The 21447-nt window shown below is 40.5% G+C and overlaps 1 protein-coding gene across 2 annotated transcripts in view; it reads left to right on the top strand.

The window, feature by feature from the left end:
- The window catches only part of klf8 (Kruppel-like factor 8), a 124777-nt gene that overhangs the window by 87403 nt on the left and 15927 nt on the right, over nucleotides 1–21447 (top strand). Inside the window, exons 3-4 of one of the 2 annotated variants that reach the window (XM_041802021.1) lie at nucleotides 17080–17352; nucleotides 17437–17671. In XM_041802021.1, coding sequence (XP_041657955.1) covers nucleotides 17080–17352; nucleotides 17437–17671 — 508 coding nt within the window. Of the gene's footprint in view, nucleotides 1–17076; nucleotides 17353–17436; nucleotides 17672–21447 lie in introns of both variants that reach the window. The other variant, XM_041802020.1, reaches the window with a different exon arrangement.

Below are 21447 nucleotides of genomic sequence, written 5' to 3'. Positions count from 1 at the left end.
AAATTTTCCACATTTCCATAAAAAAGCAAAAAAAAAAAAAAAAATCTTTAGATATATCCAAACAAATTACCCAAGAAATACAAATACATTTTCCCAAACATCCAAACAAATTCCCATTAAAAAAATAATAGTAATAATAATAATAATAATTATTATTATTATTATTATTATTATAACAATAACAATAATAATAATAATAATGATAACTTATGTTAAAAAAAAAACTTATATTAGCTGAACTCGCTGTAAATATCAGCTTGTATCAGCCAGTATCAGCTTTAAAAATGTGCTTTTATCAGCGTATATCAGTGGTTTAAAAAATGGCTTGTATATGTCTTTTTTCTTGCTTTTAATATGTGTTTTTTTCACCCTCTATATATAGCTGTAAATATTGGCTTATATCAGCCTTAATCGGCTGTAAATGTGGGCCATATGTGTGTTTGAGTTTAAGGTTGGACCAACAACCTGAAGGATATGAATTATATGTTCATCCCTGCCATGGAAATGTGAAGCCGTCTATCTGGTGTGTCAGGTTAATTGTTTATGAACGTCTCTGAAGAATCATCTGAGGACAGGAGTGACGAGCCTGCTGCTTTGTTAGAAACTTTTTACCCATGAACTATTGTGAGGCGCTGTCTTTACGCCTACACTTTCTTCTCTGTCTATATAACAACTGGATGTGACAGGATGAGGCGCATTCTTAAAGTCTGAATGTAAACGAAGTGGGGAGCAGGTTAATACACAAGCTGTTGAACAGGCAGACTCTTAAAAGAGCATAATCCTTTAAATACACCATAGAATCATATGAATATGTTGCTAATCAGATGCTTCTACAGTTTTGACCTGCTGGCATCATGTCAGTCATCACTGCTGTCAGTCATACTGACGCTGCACTTAAAGTTTCATTGTAGAGTCAGGAGGAGTGTGAATGGATAGGGCATGGCAGCACAAACAGTCAGGTTTTAAACACGTCCAGTCTAGCCTGGTTATGTCAAACATTTCATCTGGAAGTGAAAACAAGGTTAAAAAGTCAGAGCAGCAGTGTTGGTTTGATGCTCTAACTTTACTCCACATTACATCATAATTTTGTCCTCAATAAACAACTTATCTTTTATGCATCCTTTTTTCTATTTATAGACTCTTGCAGCTGAAAACAATCTGCATGTTTGTCTCCCAGATAATTCTGACATGTCCTGACATGTTTTAACAAGTCCGTTCCTACTCCAGACATGTCAGATAGGTTGGTCCTGACCTAATGCTCTCTCTAAAACCCCAAATTACAAATAGTCCATCTGTGGAGTGATCCATCAACTCCATGGTTTTGCCCTGACCCTCTTTTCATCCACTGAGTCTGGTTCTTAAGCAGAAGGGAGCGCTGTAAAGCTCAGTGCAGCTCAGCAGAGAGCAGATGGGTCATGAGAGGAGAAGTTCACGTGGAAATGAAGAGAAAAACACTGAAACGACATGCTGCTTTGCATAGCTAAGGTTTATTTGCTGTTCATTTGCTTCCTGATTTGATGAAATGGTGATATTGTGATGAGATAAACGTTTGACAGTCGGCACCTGGTGTTTTATTTTGAAATTTACAGGATGCTTTGACACTGTTGCCTCACAGCAAGTAGGTTCCTGGTTAGCTTCTTTGCTAACATTAGCAACATTAGCCATCATGGCTTGACCCTGTGTTGTTTTTAGCGTTCTTGTGTTTTTACGCCTTTATTCAGATAGGACAGTGGTTATAATAGGACACAAGGGAGAGAGAGAGAGAGAGAAAGTGGGGAATGGCATTCAGGAAAGGAGCCAGAGATGAGATTTAAAAGTGTAGACCTGGAAATGCTCTTTTTTATTGTCGAGGAAAGCTAAGTAAAATCATGTATTTTGGCTTTATGAGTGAAACAGCCTGAGTTCTGTTCACCTCCATCTGTCGCCTACTCAGGTAGTCGTATCTTACATCAGCAAAACACTGATCCATGATTGGCCCCTGATCAAATCAAAACTCAGTACATCTTGTTCAGTTCGGGTATGTTTGTCTTTTTGGGGATATTTAATCCTGATTGTTAAATAAATAAAGCTTCCTGCTCTCTCATGTTCACTGATCTGTCAGACTATTCTCTAAAGTCAGAGTTTTGCTCTGAGGTCAGACTGAGGCCACCCTGTGTGGGCGTGAGGGAGGAACAAGTTACTGAGCACCCAGGAAATCAACTCTGGCAACTCCTGTTAAGTAAGATTAGCGTTAGCACTTGCTAACAGACAGTGCACGGATCAGCCTGCTAACAGGTGGGCGAGTCAGAGAGACAGAGAGTGAGAGAGAGACAGCAGGGTGGGTGCAGCTGGCGTTTCATTGGGTGGGTCGGGCTGTGACGGGTGGAGCTGCATGTGTTTGTGAGTGTGCAAGGTGGGGCAGGGCTGCATGCTTCCTTGTAAATATCTCCCCCAGCTGTTGTTTTTGCTCTGTCTTTATTTTATCGTCCTATCTGCCCCTCCTCAGGCACACGGACATGCACACAGCGTATCAGCGCCGACGCAACAAATCCACCACCCCAGAGTCATATAAGGGGAGCAAGTAACACAAATTCAGTGATGTTTCTCATCTACGTAAAAAGCAGAGAGGAGAAAATGCATTTAAACATTAATTTTATGTAAAACTGTAAATCTAACGATAAGCCATGGATGCACAATATGACTAATAACTTATATGCTGTAAATGTTAGCCTGCTGTTTATTGGCTGTTATTTTGGCCAATTTCAGTGGTACAAAAAGCTTCTCCTCTATCATCCTGTGAGAAGGCAGGGACAGAGAGCAAGATGAGGATTATGGAGGGACAGAGAGCAAAGATGAGGATGATGGAGGGACAGAGAGCAAGATGATGATGATGGAGAAGAGGAAAGCAGGGACAGACAGCAAGATGAGGATGATGGAGGGACAGAGAGCAAGATGATGATGATGGAGGGACAGAGAGCAAGATGATGATGATGGAGGGACAGAGAGCAAGATGAGGATGATGGAGAAGAGGAAAGCAGGGACAGAGCACAAGATGAGGATGATGGAGAGACAGAGACCAGGATGACGATGATGGAGAAGAGGAAAGCAGGGACAAACAGCAAGATGAGGATGATGGAGGGACAGAGAGCAAGATGATGATGATGGAGGGACAGAGAGATAGATGATGATGATGGAGGGACAGAGAGCAAGATGAGGATGATGGAGGAGAGGAAAGCAGGGACAGAGCACAAGATGAGGATGATGGAGAGACAGAGAGCAAGATGAGGATGATGGAGGGACAGAGAGCAAGATGAGGATGATGGAGGGACAGAGAGCAAGATGACGATGATGGAGAAGAGGAAAGCAGGGACAGACAGCAAGATGAGGATGATGGAGAGACAGAGAGCAGGATGACGATGATGGAGAAGAGGAAAGCAGGGACAGAGCACAAGATGAGGATGATGGAGAGACAGAGAGCAAGATGAGGATGATGGAGGGACAGAGAGCAAGATGAGGATGATGGAGGGACAGAGAGCAAGATGAGGATGATGGAGGGACAGAGAGCAAGATGAGGATGATGGAGAAGAGGAAAGCAGGGACAGAGCACAAGATGAGGATGATGGAGAAACAGAGAGCAAGACGAGGATGATGGAGGAGAGGAAAGCAGGGACAGACAGCAAGATGAGGATGATGGAGGGACAGAGAGCAAGATAAGGATGATGGAGGAGAGGAAAGCAGGGACAGAGCACAAGATTAGGATGATAGAGGGACAGAGAGCAAGATGAGGATGATGGAGGGACAGAGAGCAAGATGAGGATAATGGAGGAGAAGAAAGTAGGGACGGATAACAAGATGAGGGTGATGGAGAAGATATCAGGGACAGAGAGCAAGATGAGGATGATGGAGGAGAAGAAATCAGGAAATTAGAGCCAGATGACGATGATGGAAATGAAAGATGCAGTAAAAGCAGAGCAAGATGAGGATAATGGAGGAGAAGGCAGAAACAGGGATTAATAAGAGATTAATAAACACATAAAATAATGTGAAGTCAATTTAATTGAATCTTGCCAACAATAGGGCTTTATTAGGCAAATTTTAATTCAAAAATACAGAAAAAGGATCTATTTTTTGTAAATCCACACAAATTTTTTTGCTTGGCTGGATGGCTAAAGGAGGCCCTCTGTGTAATTTTCTTTCTGGCAGCCCAAATCCATAGCTTCGCCCCTGGGAATCGGCTAGAATATATTTAAAGATACTGTTATATTGGTTATCAGCAGAAGTCCAATTTTATTCATCCCTATCACAAACATTAACCTCTCGCCTCAAAGACTCCCAGCAGTGAATTAAGTGATCAAATATTAACCAAAAGTCTTGCATGCATGTTGCGTGTTTAGAAATGTTTGTCGATGTAAATAATTCAAAGAAAGGAGCAGTTGAACTCGAGTGAATCCAATCAGGGCATACTTTATCTCCCCTATTTTCACTTCAATGCATTTTTTTAATTCACATGAGATGTTTTGACCTCCACTTATATCATTTAATTTGCTTAACTTTAATAGTTTTCTGCTTTGAAAGTGTGATTAAAGAACATTTATCACAGAGGACAGTGGTGCATACAACACTCAGGAAATCAATAGCAGCGCTGCCTCTTCTTCCGTCTCTCCTCTCTTTATCTCTCTCTTCTTCCATCCTCCCCTCACCTTTAGCAGTCAGTGTATTGTTGCCTCACCTCAGGACCTATCGATTTCTTCCTCTCTGAAAAAATAACAGCAGTGACTTGGACTGACAGCCTATTAGGCTTCAGTGGCATTCAGGTTCCTTACCATTGGCTCCATCCTGTTTCTCTCTGTGTATTCAAAGCTGGTTGTGTTTGACTAAATATGATCAGATTGTCTTCCAAAGATGGGAGTGAGTATTTACAGTAAGCATAGTGTTACAGCATCTGTTTTCAGTGCCCTGTGGCATCATCTTTGCTGTTACTTTTGGCCCTTTTCCAATAACTACCCAGGAACTTGAAGTATGTTTTGCATTTTCCAGTTTTCATTTTTGTTTCATCAGAGAAACCGTGAAAACAAACATCAGAATGACAGTTGTGCTATTCTTCTCCATTTGAGACTGCAAAACATTATGTTTGAATTTATTTTGTTTGCATGACTGTTATGTTTGAATGGTTTTGGAAAAGAGAAGTGCAAAGATAAAAAGGCATAGTGGAGAGACTGAAACTCAGAAAACACACAAAGGCAAAAACAATCAATAAATACTTTCTAATACAATGTGCATTAAAAATCTTGCCTAATCATGCTTAAAGGTGGAACCACCTGTGGACATGACATTCCCCTTCACAACTTAAGAAATTAATTAATTAAGAAGATTTGTCTAATTTTGAAAACAGTTTTGAATATTTGAGTCAATGTGAGCAATCACCTTTAGAAAAATCGAATCATAAACAGTATAAACACAATAGCAGAAACATTTCAGCGAGAAAATTTGACGTAATGTTCCTTTAAAAAAATGTACTTTTTCTTGTCTTTAAAGTAAAGACACGAATAATGACAGGGGTCTGAAAGCTTCCTCTGCATAGGGTTCAGGGTGACAAGGACTATGACATAGATTCAATGTAAAAGTTTGAGTCAGACTTGAAGGAAACTTTTTCGAGGTCAACCATACCCATAAGTACATCAGTGAGTAGTCGGCTGTTTGGCTGGCAGCTGGTGCTGTCTAGTACTCTAGTACCTGAACTCTCTGTATAAGGTTGAGGGCTACAGGGATCTATGGTGGAGGCAACAGTGTAAATAATCTTTTTTTCCAGCTCTTTTATTAAGTCAACCATAGCCATAAGTGCATCAGTGAGTAGTTGGCTGTTTGGCTTGCAGCTGGTGCTGTCTAGTACTCTAGTACCTGAACTCTCTGTATAAGGCTGAGGGCTACAGGGACCTACTGTATAGTGGAGGCTACAGCAGTAAATACTCTTTTTTTCCAACCCTTTTATTAGGTCAACCATAGCCATAGGTGCTTAAGTGAGTAGTCGGCTGTTTGGCTGGCAGCTGGTGCTGTCTAGTACTCTAGTACCTGAACTCTCTGTATAAGGTTGAGGGCTTCAAGGACCTTTGGTGGAGGCTACAGCGTAAATTTAACTTAAACATTTGAATCAAGATTTTGTCAAACTGTTTTATTAAGTCAACAAGCCAAAAGTGTGTAAGTGAGTAGTCGGCTGTTTGGCTGACATCTGGTGCCATAAGGTGCATAAAATTGAGGGCCACAAGGACCTATGGTGGAGGCTAAGGCAAAGATTGAACATGAACATATTAATTCAGCTTTTTTCAAATTATTTATTAAGTCAACCACATGTGCATAGGTGATTAGTCGGCTGTTTGGCTAACAGCTAGTGCTATAAGGTGTATAAGGTTGATGGCTACAAGTAACTGCGGTGTAGGCTACAGTGTAGATTCAACATAAACATATGCATCCAGCATTTGTCAAAGTATATCATAAAGTAAACAATAAGACAAAAGTAGTCGATTGTAATTTATGAGTAGTCTGCTGTTTTGCTGACAGCTGGAATTTATGGGAAACCCTGGTTCTTGCAGTCTTCATATGCTGAAACTAAAGAATGTTGAAGAAATGTTGGTTATTCAACTTGAATTTTAAAGTTTTTGACACTTCTGAGCTGCCTCTGTTATTCAACTTATACAAAGGAGCAAACAATTTCATTAAGTAAACAATAGAAAAAAAATTAGCTGGTTATGATTAGGTGAGTAGTCAGCTGTTTGGCCGACAGCTGGTGCTTATGGAAAACTGTGGCACCTACTTTCTATTGTTGGTTATTCAACTTATAATATAAGGTTTTTGCCACTTCATGAAGTCTGTAACCAAGCTGCTTCTGAAACCAATCTAATCAAAAGGAGAGCAACAGCTCCGCTACTCTCTTATGAATTAACACTCCATGCCGTATTCATATAAACCCCAGCTTTTTGTGCACATATGTTCATTGAGAGCAGAGCTGGATTCAAAAATGGCCACCTCTTCTGAAAAGTATACATTCAAAGTGAACTGTATCTCAAGGTTTTCCTCAAACATCTGGAGTTGTAAGCCTGTGGTGATAAGTAGCCAGCTAGGGGGGGTTCAAAGCTTCCTGTTCTTGGGGTTCAGGGCAACAAGGACTTACAGCATAGAAGGAATGTTAAAAGAATTTTGGTAAATGGACAACCTGGACTGGATTGAAATGAAAGTATTGCCTCTTCATGAAGTCTGTTGCCGTGCTAGTTCTTATACCAAACTAAAAGAAAGAAGTACGACGGCTGTTTCTCCCGCTGATAAAAGGCTAACTCTCCATGCTATATTCATACATACTGCACTACATTAGGCATGTTAGCTCCCTCGATAGCAGAGGTGGATTCAAAAATTGCTCTTAAAGTATGCACATGCAATGAACTTTACCTCAAGGCCTTCTACAGAGCTCTCAGCCCCCAGGAAAAAGTGACCAGTCAGGGGGTCTGAAAGCTTCCTTTGCATAGGGTTCAGGGCTGCAAGGACCTCATGGACGCTTGCATAAAGTCAGTGCACAAATGTAAATAAGGACCTGATAAGTTATTAAACAAGATTAACAATAAGAAAACTGCTGGTTGTAATTGAGTGACTAGTTGGCTGTTTGGCTGACAGCTGGCACTTATGGGAATCCCTGGTTCCTGCACTCTCCATACGTTGAAAATTAAGAATGTTTAAAGATTATTGGACGAACTGAATTTGCTCCTGATACCAAACTAAAATAAAGTACGGCAGCTCCTTTCTCTGATAGAAGACTGTCACTCCAGCTCCACTCACGTGTCGTATTCATACTGCACCACTCTGAGAGCACATAAGCTCCCTCATAGCAGAGCTGGATTTCTACTCTTCCTTCCATGTTGTATCCGTGTGAGACCCCATGTGTGAGAGTCCAACACGATTAAAGTTCTCCGGACAGATCCCATCTTTTCTCTCTCTCACCGCTGCAGTCACAGCTGCTGCACGCTCCCATTCAACTCAGAGATCACATGAATTAACTGCGAGGCGAAGACTGGGTGACCCATTTTATGGCGGAGCGGTTGAACTGAGAAGTGAAGGGAGGGAGAAAGAAGTCCATAGAGCTCCACTGCAGCAGCTTAGCAAAGGGGTTTTCTTTTGCTGCGTTCAGAGAGCGTATTATTTGAAGTGGGTTGTGTTTCAGCTATGACAGATCGTTGTGATAGTTCCTGACAGTTATTTTATGACCATACTTCATCTTTGGCTTTATAAACAATGCAAATGTGTTTGACTGCAGGTGGAGTGAAGGGTGAGGATGAACTTTGAGCTTATCATTGTGCAGAAAATGATGCAACAAAACTGAGACTGGAACATGCATTTAAACCAAGTGACTCATTTGCTTTTGCATTGCATTTAATACTAAATAATGCACATAAGTGACTGTTTAAATTGATCTTAATGAAAGCTCTAACAGCTACAGACTTTAGTCTTTTTGCAGCAGAAATCTAAGAATCATGTCACTGTGCTTTATAGCTGTCAATGGCATCCTTACTTCGTGCACGGTGTCAGAAAAGGCGATCACAAGCAGACAGATGCAAACTGGCCATGGGAAATAGTTATTTGCATAATCCTGTTAGAGTTTATCTAAATTGAGAACCTCATAATCTGGAGCATTGCTTATAAAACTGTAATATTCTTTGGTTTGATAGATTATAGAGATACAAAGCTGAAGATACTCCAGGAAATGAAATTAATACACACATTCAGGTACTGGTCTGGGGTTAAAAGGCTTGTCTGGCTCAAATTACATCTCATTTTACTCAAAATTCCCTGCAAGCTCTGTGCAACTAATGATACATTTGTGTATGCTGATCAACTATGAATCAGTCTGTTATTTCCAGTAATCAAACACTTTTAAATGTTGATCAGTGTTTCCCAGAGTTATTTTACTTATTTTGCTGCCTATAGATCTCCATGGGGGCCAATATTAAGGACTTAACTGAGTTTAGATATTTCCTTATTGTGTTTTTTTAGTGATGCTTGATTTGGTAATAGCGTGTGATCGCATTTATGATGGACAGCATCCCGCTGTTGTTCTTCACGTTGGCCATTAAGATTAATTCCGTGGCAGCTATCTCCTCCTTAGTAATTTGTGGTATCAACACCATTCAAACTTAAGAAATTCCAATTTCTTCCCGGGATGATTGCTATGACTTTTCATATATATCTAACTTTTATAATTTTTAAAATATTTAACTTTTTTAAACAATGTTAAACAGACAGAAAAAAACAGGCAAAATTCCACAAAAGTTCATTTTCTTCAACTCCTCATAACTTTGGCATTTCTTATGCTATTTTCAAAATTCTACTTTTAAATGTTTCTGCTTCTTGTGTCCTTACTTTTTTCTGCTATAAATACTTTTTTCAACTATTTTGCTTTTTCTATTAAAGAACTATCATTATTTCGAATAGGCCAGCTTTCCAAATCTAAGGCTTGTAAATTCAGCTTACTTCCACACACAGACCTCATTCTTTCTTTAAAACTTAGACAGTCTCTTCAGCTATTTAGGAATGATTCACATTATTGATATCTTTTACAGATTTCTAGAAATCACTGATCAAACTTTATACAGATTCTGGCTCTCAGACATTTACAATGGGGGTAAATGGAGGGGCTTAGAGTGATGATGTCACATTCTAGAGCACAGCAGCCGTTTTGAGTAGAGGCAGAACTTCCTGTACAAATTGCTCTCCTGGAAAAAATATTTGGTCCACCGAAACCAACCAAACTTAAAAACATAGCCACACATCTCCTCTTACGCTCAGAAAGGTTTGAGGTCAAAAGGATAAATAGTTTTCCCACAGTGGGGCTCAAAGTGTGACCATCAGCTTTCAGCTGTCCATCTGCACTAATGTTAAAATTTATCCACAAATGCTCATTGAAGGCTTTCTGAACAACTGAAGCAAGGTGTTCTGCTTTCGTGCTATTTTCAGCTATTTTTTTGCTTTTTCAGCTATTTTCAACGGTTCTTCGACAGTTCAGTTCTCAGCATCTCCCACGCAATTTCAGCTGGAATTGCATTTTTTTCTAGTTTGATTTGCAATTTTCAAATTGTAATTTGTGATTTGCGATTGCAATATACTACGTAATTGATATTATGAGTGTACATACTTGGTTTTCAAGGAAAATATGGAGATTAATGGTCTCATACTTTTCAGTAACCTTTTCACTGAGTTGCTTGGGGTGTTTTTGTCTTCATGGTATAATGGTAGCCAGGAATGCTGATCAAATCACTTTAAAGGGGATGAATATTTTTTATAGGCTCTGTACAGAGACACAGGGCTCTGTTGTCTTGTGACAAGGGCTAATAAGGTAATGTGCTCTCCTGAATCCTAACTTTGCTCTTTAAAAGTCACTTGAAAATGTCAAATTAGAGTACAATCATCTGAGAGTAGTATGAAGGCTGGATTTTTTTCTTTCCACAGGGTAACAAGCTGCTGTACACCCTTCTTTTTGAGCTAATCACTCTGAGCTCATATCAGAAAGTTTCTGGTCTTTTCCTCATTTTTACTCCTCCATCAGTCTCTCAGATCGCAGAGCTCACAGAAGTCCACTGAGGTTTATCTTTCCTTTTTCTTTCTTCGTACAGTTCAGCCTCTCGGCCTCCTCTTGGGCGGATTTTACAAAGAGTTGTGGGTTTAATCTGAGCAAGCGTAAAAGGAGGAAAAAGCAGAAAAGAATGGAGGATAATGGAGAAAAATGAGAGCGAGTGGGTGGAAAATGGAGCGAAACGAAGGGATGAGAGGGCGTGGTTGATGTAAAAGGGCGAGGGATGCTAAAGGAGAGAGAGAAAGGTGAAAGGGGGCGTGGTCCAGAAATAAAGGGAGGAAGAGGTGTGGGTGAGGTGATGGAAACACACCAGGAGGAGAAGGGAAGGGAGCTGGGTGGTGGTGGTGGTGGGTGGGGAACAAGTGGAAAACATGGAGTCAGCTGATAGCTCCCAGTTTCCATGGCAACGCTGGGCCTTTCCCACCCACTCCCTTTCACTCTCGTCTCCTTCTGTCTCATCCACTCCCTCACTTCTTTCACACTTCATCATTCTCTTTTCAGTTTTATTTCTTCTCCTTTCTCTCCTGTTCCTATAATCATGTTATGGCTCTGCTTTCTTCTCTCCGTCTTTGCTCCTTCATCTCTTCTTCTCACTGGCTTTCCTTCCTCCCCTTCCCCCCTTCCCCCCTTTTCCTCTCTTCTCTGCCTGTTACAGAGCGACTAAAATCCCTCCTTACCTCAGCCAGGTTTGGTGCAGGTTCTCTGTGTGTGTTGTCAACAGCTCCCTTTCTCCTGGCTCCTTTCCTTCCTTATCCTATTTCCCTTAAGAGCTCCTTAAATGCCTCCTTACTTTCGCCAAGTTCTGCACCTGTTCAGTCCATTTTAAGTATATTGTAGGCCTAGGTGTTGGTGTTTATAGTGGATCCAAACAAAGAGGAGATTAAGTGTGCCCACTTTAATAAAGTTATCGTTCTTACTTAATTTATTTTTGTATAATAAGACAATTTGATTGAACATGGTTTACTACCCACAAAAGTCACATTTCTGATGTACCTAAATGCTAATTTTTGGCTGGATGAAGCATCAGTAGTGTTAAATAATGATGGCAAGGTGCAGTGATTCAAACAGTCTCTTTCTACCAAGTGGTCCAGTTTGGTTCAGCACAGTTTGGCATGGCTCAGAACAGGAAATCCTGATCTTGCTTGTATTTCCACAGCTGATGTCTATCCAGCCTCACTCAGAGTGATGGAAATCCTGGCTAGAAACTCTTTCAGCTCCCAAAAACGACTTAATTTGGACCCATTTTAATGAATTTTTTTGTCTCTAAAACAAACCAAAAAAATCTTCTGTCCTTCCAAACTAGCTCTTTCGTAAACAAATACAATGGTATATCACCATGCCCATTAAAAATGTGTTTATTGGGGCGCAGTGGTTTGAGGTGCGCCCCATGTTCGCAGTTCGGATCCGACCTGTGGCACTTTCCTGCATACTCTATCCACTATCCTCTGCTATCAATAAAGGCAGAAAAAGCCCAAAAATAAATCTTACAAATAAAAATAGCATGTTTATGTGAAATGGGGAGAAAAGCGTTTCATGCCGTTCTTTGTGTTTGTCCATTATAACCGCTGTTACACTGGAAGTGGGGATTTTTTTGCCCAATCAGAAGGCAGCAGCTTCCCCCTTTATCGTTGAATAGGTGCACTTTGTACCCCAACAGAAGGCGTCAAGAAAAGTGGAATGGCACAGATTCATTTTGGGCTTAATGATTTGGGAAAATAATCTAATTGCGATTTTTTTCCCCCAGTATTGCAGTTGAGATTTAATACGCAATTATTTCTTAAGTTCCCCATCTCATGCATTTTCCAACAAAAAAGCAATAATTCATTCTATACTATGACCAACACAATATCAGATTGAACTAGGGCTGAATAATTTTGAAAACATACTTTGTTGTGATGATTTTAAGTTATTTTGCAAATTGCATATGAACTGTTGTATTCAAAGTAATGGTAATTTTTATATAATTCTCATATTAAATTAGAAAAACTGACAAAAATGAAGAAAATAGGATTTTTTTCTACAATCTAAAAATTCAATTCTAAAAATATGGCACTATTCTGAATGCATGATATGCAATGCATAGCATCTCTGCTGCATAAAAATTGGTATTTTGACACAAATTTGAGGTCAAAGAAATATTGCATTGTCTACGATTTGAAAATTGCTGCAGGCCATATTGCGATTTAATCTAATTTGCGGTTAATTGCCCAGCCCTAGATTCATTATACTCATACCTTGCCTAACTTTGGCAGTGGAGATCACACATTGCTGATAAACAGTGGGTCATTATAGGTGACAATTAAGCTTTGACCATCCCGTTCATACTGTGGATGTCCATGTTGATCTCCTCCATATATTTACATGGTTAACAGCCCTCCTTTACACATGTACTTACCAAAAATACAATAAACTCCCATCCCCAGTGGCTAAAGACTGAGTATATGAGAAAACACAACTGTTGTATTTTCTGTAATCATTATGCTGAAAATATTTTTACATTTTTGCGCCTCCTTCGTAGTCCGTTGCGCCATTTCACAGTTGATCACAGTGCATGGAAGGACATTCATCATACCCCTTTTTTTCAAGTGTGGTCCTGGAAAATCTTCATTTCAATGTCAATGTAGCCCTCAATACAAATGAGAATTGGGAAACCTTCACCTGACAAGAACGTGCAAAACCAGGGGGAGGGGCTAAGATAAGGGCTAAGGGGTAGAAATAGGACTGACCCTAAGTCTAAATAACTGATCTAAATTTGACTGGAATCACAATATGACCTGCTGTTTCCAAATCCCAGGAGTTGCAATGTCTCTTTAAAGCAAAGGTGTCAAACTCAAGGCCCGGGGGCCAAATCCGGCCCATGGTACAGTTATACCTGGCCTGCAAGATCCCATTCTTATTATAATTGGTTCAAAAATATGAGGTCTGGATATTTCCTCCAGTAGAAAAATGTAAACCTAACCTTGATGATATCAAATATCCATACTTCATAAAAATGTGAAAAAATAAGAAATAATAAAAATTAGGAAAAAGAAATGTGAGAAAATAATAAATTAGTGTTTTCTTTTCATATTTTCAATTTTTCATTGCACAATTATGACTTTGATCTATTATTTGGACTTTAATTTCAAATTTTGACCTTTTACATTTATTATTTGGACTTTTTATCTCTCATTTTGTCATTTTGAATGTATTATTTTGACTTTTGTCTTTGTCAATTTTTAATTTAGACTTTTTATCTCATATTTTGACTTTGTCAGTTTATTATTTTCACTTTTTATCTCATATTTTGAGCTTTTTGATTTATAATTTTGACCTTTTATTTAATTGTTTGACTCTTTCAATTTATCATTTAGACCTTTATCTCATATTTTGACCTTTTAGGTGCACCATTCTAAATTTTAAGTCATATTTTTGCCTTAAAAAAATATGACTGTGACTTTCTATTTAATATATTTGCCTCTTAAAAGTATTATTTAATGTCTAATTTTGTGTTTTGACCTTTTGAACTAATAAGTTTGACATTTTAACTCAGATTATGAGCCTTTTAACTTATAGTTTTGACTTTTTAAATCTCAGAATCTTTTATCATCCGTGCTAGTTTTTTCCCCCATAATTTATTACTGGTGAAAATGAGGTTGACAGTTTGGTTAAATGTGAACCCTGTTAGGCCTTTAGGTTAGACCTAAATTTAGAATCCAGCCCGTTCTGTGATTGCGTTTGACACCCCTGCTTTAAGGTGAAACTTGTCAAAGATCCATTTCAAAAACCATTCTGATTTAAATATTTTGCAGCAGAGATGTTCTTGCACACATTTTATGCTAAGTGAGAATAAATTGGCTTTGGTTGCTCAGAAATCTCAAAAAATCCTACTCATCAATCATGTTTCCACTCTTTCAGTAAGAATTTCACAAAATTTTCAAATAAAAGAAAATAAGGATATGAAAATATCTGTATAATACCACAGATCATAACAAATTTACAGTATAAGTCAAAATAAAAGCAATATTGTTTTTCAAAATTGCCCAATGGATATGCAAATAACTGCATACAGTAACGGACTAAACTGAACCACTGTAAAATAAGCATGGAATTGCTCCCACACCCTTCAGAGTCTTTCGTTATAGTTTTGATTGAGAGCCTGAACTTTTGTTTAAAGGCAGAAATCATCCAAAGAAACAAATTTGACATATAATATGCTAAAATATGCAGATATGGTTTATTACCAGCTGATTTTAGGCTGTTTATCAGCCCTCCTGCTTGTGTCTTCACCTTCCGTCACACAGCCCAGCCTCCAGCTGAACTGTGTGAACCGATAAAAGGGCGTAGCAGCGTCTCCACCCAGCTCCTCCTCACCCTGAGCCAAGCTACGCTCAGCTCAACTGGAAGGAGGCCAAGATCTGGACTGGAGGCTCGCTGCTGCTCCCTACTCTTTCACTTCTCTCTGTACCAGTCTGTCTCTATTCCCATCCAGCCCCTCTCCCTCTCTTTCTCCCCCTCCTCCCTCCCCCTCAGTGTCCCACACAGCAGCCATTGTTCCCCGTGATTTCGAGTTACATGCCAGCTGAGCCCTGGGTGGCTGTGGAGGCGAACAGGGTGCTCGGTTCCTCTGAGGAGGCAGAAAGAATCTAGGGCGTAACACGGAGAAGCTTCATGCAAGTTATGTGAAAGTGTGGATTGAGGAAGCAGCAATTCCTCAAAGGACAGTGGTTTTAATTAATTGGAAAAAGAGGGTTGTGGTTGTTTAGTAGAATTTCCACACTGTAAATTCGGGATCCTCTTATATCGGTATCTTTAATATTTCTCCTCTAGAGGGAATCACAAGAATCTCAGTCCTCTTTCATGTTCTCCTGACGTCCAAAGGCAATATATAATTCCAAGACCGAGTGAGACAGTATAATATCAATGCTACATGCAACTGTACATGTTTGCAATATAAAAAAGAGTAGGAGGACAATCAGGCAAGTAGAAAAGAGTACATGCATGAAGACACATTGGCTAACCACAACTTCCCACAGTAATTTTTCAAGTGTCTTGTATCTGCATGTGCAAAAACATCATTCCCATAGATAGCTGAACAGCCACCATCGGTGAACCAGGATCTTAAGGCCATTATAAGCATGCAAAGAACAAACGGCTCTGTGAATAAACAGTCCTTTCCATAGCAGCAGTAGCATAACGAAGCTCCTCCATCATTATGCCTCTGTTACTACTCTGATCCCAGCACAGAGGGGGGATTACTCTCATTGTGCCTTGTGATATCATGTATTAAAGATGAAATGTCACTGGAGGCGTAAATAAAACACCTCAGACTGGCAATCTGTATGGGAAAAAAACAACACAATTTAACTTTTAATCTAAGGCAGCAGCTATTCTCTTAAAAATGTGAACGGGATGTTTTCAGGTGTTGCAGGTCTTTGAAATAACCTTTTTATTTTCAACTCCTGAATGTCCCTACTCTGGTGACCAATGGGGCTTTTCCATTATATTGAGCAGCTTCTGTGGAGCTATTATTGTTGCAAAAGTATTTGCAAATAAGTACAAAGATCTGTGCACAAATCTGCAAATGCATAGGCAGATTTGAAAACGCATGCACAAATCCTCAAATTCATGCAAAGATTTGTAAATACATGCAAAGATCTGTAAATTCCTATGAAGAGCCACAAATGCGTGCACCAAGCTGCAAATATGTGCTCAGATCCATAAATGCATGCAAAGATCTGTAAATTCGAGCAAAGATTTGTAAATGCGTGCAAAGATCTGTAAATTCGTACAAAGATCCACAAATGTGTGCACATATCTGCAAATATGTGCTCAGATCTGTAAATCCGTGCAGAGATCTCTGATTTTGTGCAAAGATTTGTAAATGCGTGCAAAGATCTGTAAATTTGTACAAAGATCCACAAATGTGTGCACATATTTGCAAATATGTGCTCAGATCTCTAAATGCATGCAAAGATCTGTAAATGCGTGCAAAGATCTGTAACTTTGTACAAAGATTCACAAATGTGTGCACTAATCTGCAGATATATAGACCACTTTGTAAGTGTGGACTTAGTTCATTTTGGTTAAGAAAACTCACTCCTTTTTGCTTCAAGTTGTCATAATCCTCACAAGCCATCAGTTACACCTGAATTCTGCCTCTTAATTGGCTGTCATACACACATGACTTTTGCAACAATTTTGTTGACACAGCTTGCATTTTGTAGTTTACTCCCCAGTGGCAGGACACACCTCCAATACCCAACTGGAACTTTCAGTTGATGGTTGGCTGGAAAATGCCATGGTAAAAACATAGCATTCAGACACGTAACTAATGCTAAAAGTTTAAGGAGATTTTTAGGAGTTTTGTGCACAAAAGAAAAGCTTGAATAAGATCTGCCTTAAACTGAGACCTTGAGATAAAGTATTTTTGGGTTTTGTATTTGTATCTCAGTCCGAAAAGGTTTCCAATCTTCTCCCATTTACCCGTGACGCTCTGTTCTCTCCAGCAGGCGGAGGTTGGTGATGACTGCACACAGCCCACAGACCTAGTAAAGGTGAAGACAGAGCCTTCACTCTGTAAGACAGAGCCTTCCTCGCCACAGCCGAGCCCTGCAGAAGACCAGACCGAGCCCGTCGACCTGTCGCTCAACAAACCTCGCTCCTCTTCACTTCCTGTGTCTACGACAAGCACCACAGTCAACCCTGCACCCAGCGGCGCTGTGACCCAGCCGGGCCTGTCTGCTACACCCGTCCCCTCTGCAGTACAATCCATAGGCTCTATGGTAACTTCCTCATCATCATCCTCTATCACTGCTGTTTCTTAAAAATAATTCAGAAGGGTGATACTGACTTATATCGTCTTCCAGGTCCTCTCTCCAGGCTCCATCCTGGCCACTCAGGGTGCAGGAGGTCAGCAGATCCTTCACGTCATACACACAATCCCCTCCGTCAGCATGCCCAGTAAGGTGGGGCAGCTCCAGACCATCCCGGTGGTGGTGCAGTCGCTGCCAGTCGTCTACACAACCATGCCGACTGACGGTGTTGCAACAGCAGCTATCACAGTGCCGCTCATAGGCAGCGACGGGCGCTCAGAAGGATCCGGTGAGTGGTTCAATGAAATCCTCTCGTAGAAAGCATTAAATATCCAGAGTAGATGCCCATCTGTTATGCACGGCTTTGGAATCCAAAGAGGTTAAAATTCTCCTGGAAATGTCATCTAAGAAACAAAAAGCCCTCTGCGTGGGCTTATACAGTTCCAGTGGTCCTATCTTTGACCGTCACACCCACCATTGTTCTTCCATGTTTGTGTCGCTCCTGCCCACACTATCATTTATGGTGAGCTCCGGGTCTCAGAGGAGTGCAGCTCAATTCCTAGTGGAGATGCTCTGAGGTTGTGGTTAGTGATATGTTGGACTTGCCCTCAGCCTGCCTGCCAATCTTTGCTATTTTAGAATCTCTCCATCCACGAAGGATGATTAATATTCCCGTTATAGCTACCAATGCTGTGCATCTGTAAATGTATCACCAGCTGATACTATCCTTTTGATTCTAATATGGACCTTTAAAAGGCTGGTTTACAGGAGGAAAATGTCTCATGGTTAAAGCTGAAATACAATCCCTATAGAAAGTATTCAACCCCTTGGATGCTTTACCCTTTTGTTGATTTTATACATCAGTCATGGTCAATATATTTTGGCTTTTTTGACAACAATAAAGTGCTGCAATCAAAGCACTGAGTCTGTATGGATAGGTCTCAATCAGGCTTACACATCTGGACATTTGCAATTTTACTTCATTCTTCTTTGCAAAACTGCAAAAAAAGTCCTTCCAGGACCGGCTGCTGAGAAGCATCCCCACAGTATGATGCTGCCACCACTGTGCTTCACTGCGGGGATGGTATGTTTGTGGTGATGTACAGTGTTTGGCACCTTGTCTGATGGCCTAAATCTCCATTTTGGTCTCTTTGTTCTTTTGTTTTCCTGGTGTAATGGTAACCAGGAATACTGATTAACCAGTGACTGGACCTTCTAGACACAGGTGTGTTTATCACCACACTCAGGTGATCCCCATTTCACTAACTGGGAGACGACTTTCACTAAGTGGCTGGACCTCTGTTGGATTAGGCCAGTCAATCTAAAGTGGGTGAATATTTATGCAGTCACTTATTTTATATTACATCCATCCAACCATCTTCTTCCGCTTATCCGAGGTCGGGCTGCGGGGGCAGCAGCTTAAGCAGGGAAGCCTGCTTTGTCCAGCTCTTCCCGGGGGATCCCAAGGCGTTCGCAGGCCAGCCGAGAGACATAGTCTCTCCAGCGTGTCCTGGGTCTTCCCTGGGGCCTCCTCCCAGTGGGACCTGCCCAGAACACCTCATCAGGGAGGCATCCATACCAGATGCCCGAGCCACCTCATCTGGCTCCTCTCGACGCGGAGGAGCAGTGGCTCTACTCCGAGTCCCTCCCGGATGGCCGAGCTTCTCACCCTATCTCTAAGGGAGAGCCCAGACACCCTGCAGAGGAAACTCATTTCAACCGCCTGTATCCACAATCTCGTTCATTTGGTCACGACCCACAGCTCATGACCATAGGCGAGGGTAGGAATGTAGATCGGCCGGTAAATTGAGAGCCTCGCCTTTCAACTCAGCTCTTTCTTCACCAGGACAGACCGATGCAGAGACCGCATCACTGCTGATGCTGCTCCCGCTCCATTCTTCTTATATATTACATATTTTTCTTTATTTGACATTATTGTGTAGAAAGCTGTTCTCACTTTGACATTCAAGGGTGTTTTTTTGTCAAAAAAGCCAAATTATTTTGACCAAGATAGATTTCTAAAATCGACAAAAGGGTAAAACCTCAAACAGGGTGAATATGTTTTGTTGGCACTGTATGGTGAGTGTATCAGCTGATATCATTTGATGATCAGTGTAGGTATGAAAACATGTGTTGGGCATCCCCTAGCAGAGGGAATCATAAATTATGAGGTTGGACTGTGCTTACTGGGAGAAACTTAGCGACACTGATACAGATAATCTGAGATTAGAACACATCACTGGATAAAATCCATTTAAAAGCATATCACTTGCATTCTCCCTGAGGAGGTAATTTTGAAGATATCTTATTAATCATAAAGAGAGATTAATCCAAAAGAGGGCTTATCCACTGTCCAAACAGGAAGCTTACTGATAGGTTCTTGTGTTTGTAGTAATCTATTAACTTGTGCGTGAGGATGCACAGAAAGCTCTGACCTTTCTGTGACTCTACAGTTTATCATTGTGTGAAAAGGTGATGTGTATCACTACTGTAAAATCTTATCAAACCAAGCTCAAGTTTCCTGCTGCCATCATCGTGAAACACCTCGAGCAGTCCGCTCGATCGGCGTTAAGCAACGGTGAGCAGAGAGGCCGAAGGCGGTGTAATCCATCCCTGAGTAAACACTGGGGGGAAGCTCGACATTTGCTCAGGCAAGCTGGCAAAACAGGCCTCCACCCCTTTGACAAACTGCAGTAAAGTCCCCTCGGTGAAGTCAGAGGCACTCACCTCGCCGTCTCATCCCGAGCAGCCTCATCTCAGGAATGTAAACGGGGGAGGCACTGAAACTGGCCCGAGGATGCTCTCGGATTGTTTGACCTCATCAGTGAGTGACGTTCACAACATGCCAGGAGTTTTTGACTCATTGAGTGCTATAATTTACAGTTTTCACTTTCTCCACTCCATTTCAAACCCTCCTTCATTTCCCAGCATGCATTTAAAGTGTCTCAGAAACACAAAAACTGTGAAGTTTATGCACTAGTTTCAGAAGCATTCATCCTTTTTATCATTGGCTGCATATTTTACTCACATAAGAACCCAGACGACAAAATCTCTCCCATTGTAATGAACCGTTCAGTAATGAAGTATTTTAATACCATTTCATTAATCTTTATAAGCCGGTTTGAGCAACTTTGCTCGCTTCAGTGGCTGTAAAAGTAATCAAGCAATGGCAGTAATCTCTCCTTACTAAAATGTGATTTACAGGAGGCTGTAAAGAGGCTTGTTTGGACTGTTACACCTGGAGCCACACCTAAATGATGTATCACAATGTCCTGACACACCCTGGACTTTGGCATCAAGCTTGAAGTCAACAACAGATGCTTTAATACTGTTGACAAGTTGATTTTGTCGACATGTTTCTTGTTTAGATATTGGGCCTGTTTTTTGGGATTAACTCTATGCTCCTTATATGAAAGTTCTTGTAGCCTTAAAGTCTAAAAGGATCTAAATCAGTGTTACTCAACCCTGCTCAACCATAGAGCCAAATTGTTAAAAATACCTTTGCAAGAGCCACAATCTAAGAGGTGAAAAGTGGCAATAAAAATAAGTTAAAGCAAAAGAGTCAAAAAGCTGTAATAAAAGGTCACCAAAAACATGTGAACAGGGGTAAAATAAGCAGAAAACGGCAAAAACTGGGTGAAAAGTGACAGAAATGTGGAGAAAAAGAGATGTGACAAAAAATGACTTACAGGTGGCAAAAACATGGTAAAGATTGAGTGAAAAAAGTGGCAAAAAGCAGCAAAAATGTAGGGGGAATGGGAAAGAGTGACATGTAATGGCAAGAGACACCTTAAATGGGCAAAAAGTGGCAAAAAAGGGAAAATATGCAATTTGCAAAAAGCAGGATAAGAGGTAAAAACTGGTGAAAAAGGGCAAAATGAGAATAAAGTGGCAAAACTGAGCTAAAAGCAGCAAAAATTGATTAAAAGTGGCAAAAAGGGTTAAAAAAAAGGGGCAAAAAAATTGCAAATCAGGGCAATGGAAATATACAGACAAAAAAATAAAGGTTGACAATTACGTTTGACAATTAAAGCCTACAGTAGAAGTGTGGGAAACAAATTGCAA

Source organism: Cheilinus undulatus, linkage group 12 (assembly GCF_018320785.1).
Source record: "Cheilinus undulatus linkage group 12, ASM1832078v1, whole genome shotgun sequence".
Taxonomy (NCBI): Eukaryota; Metazoa; Chordata; class Actinopteri; order Labriformes; family Labridae; genus Cheilinus; species Cheilinus undulatus.
This window is presented reverse-complemented; position numbering and strand designations above follow the sequence as displayed.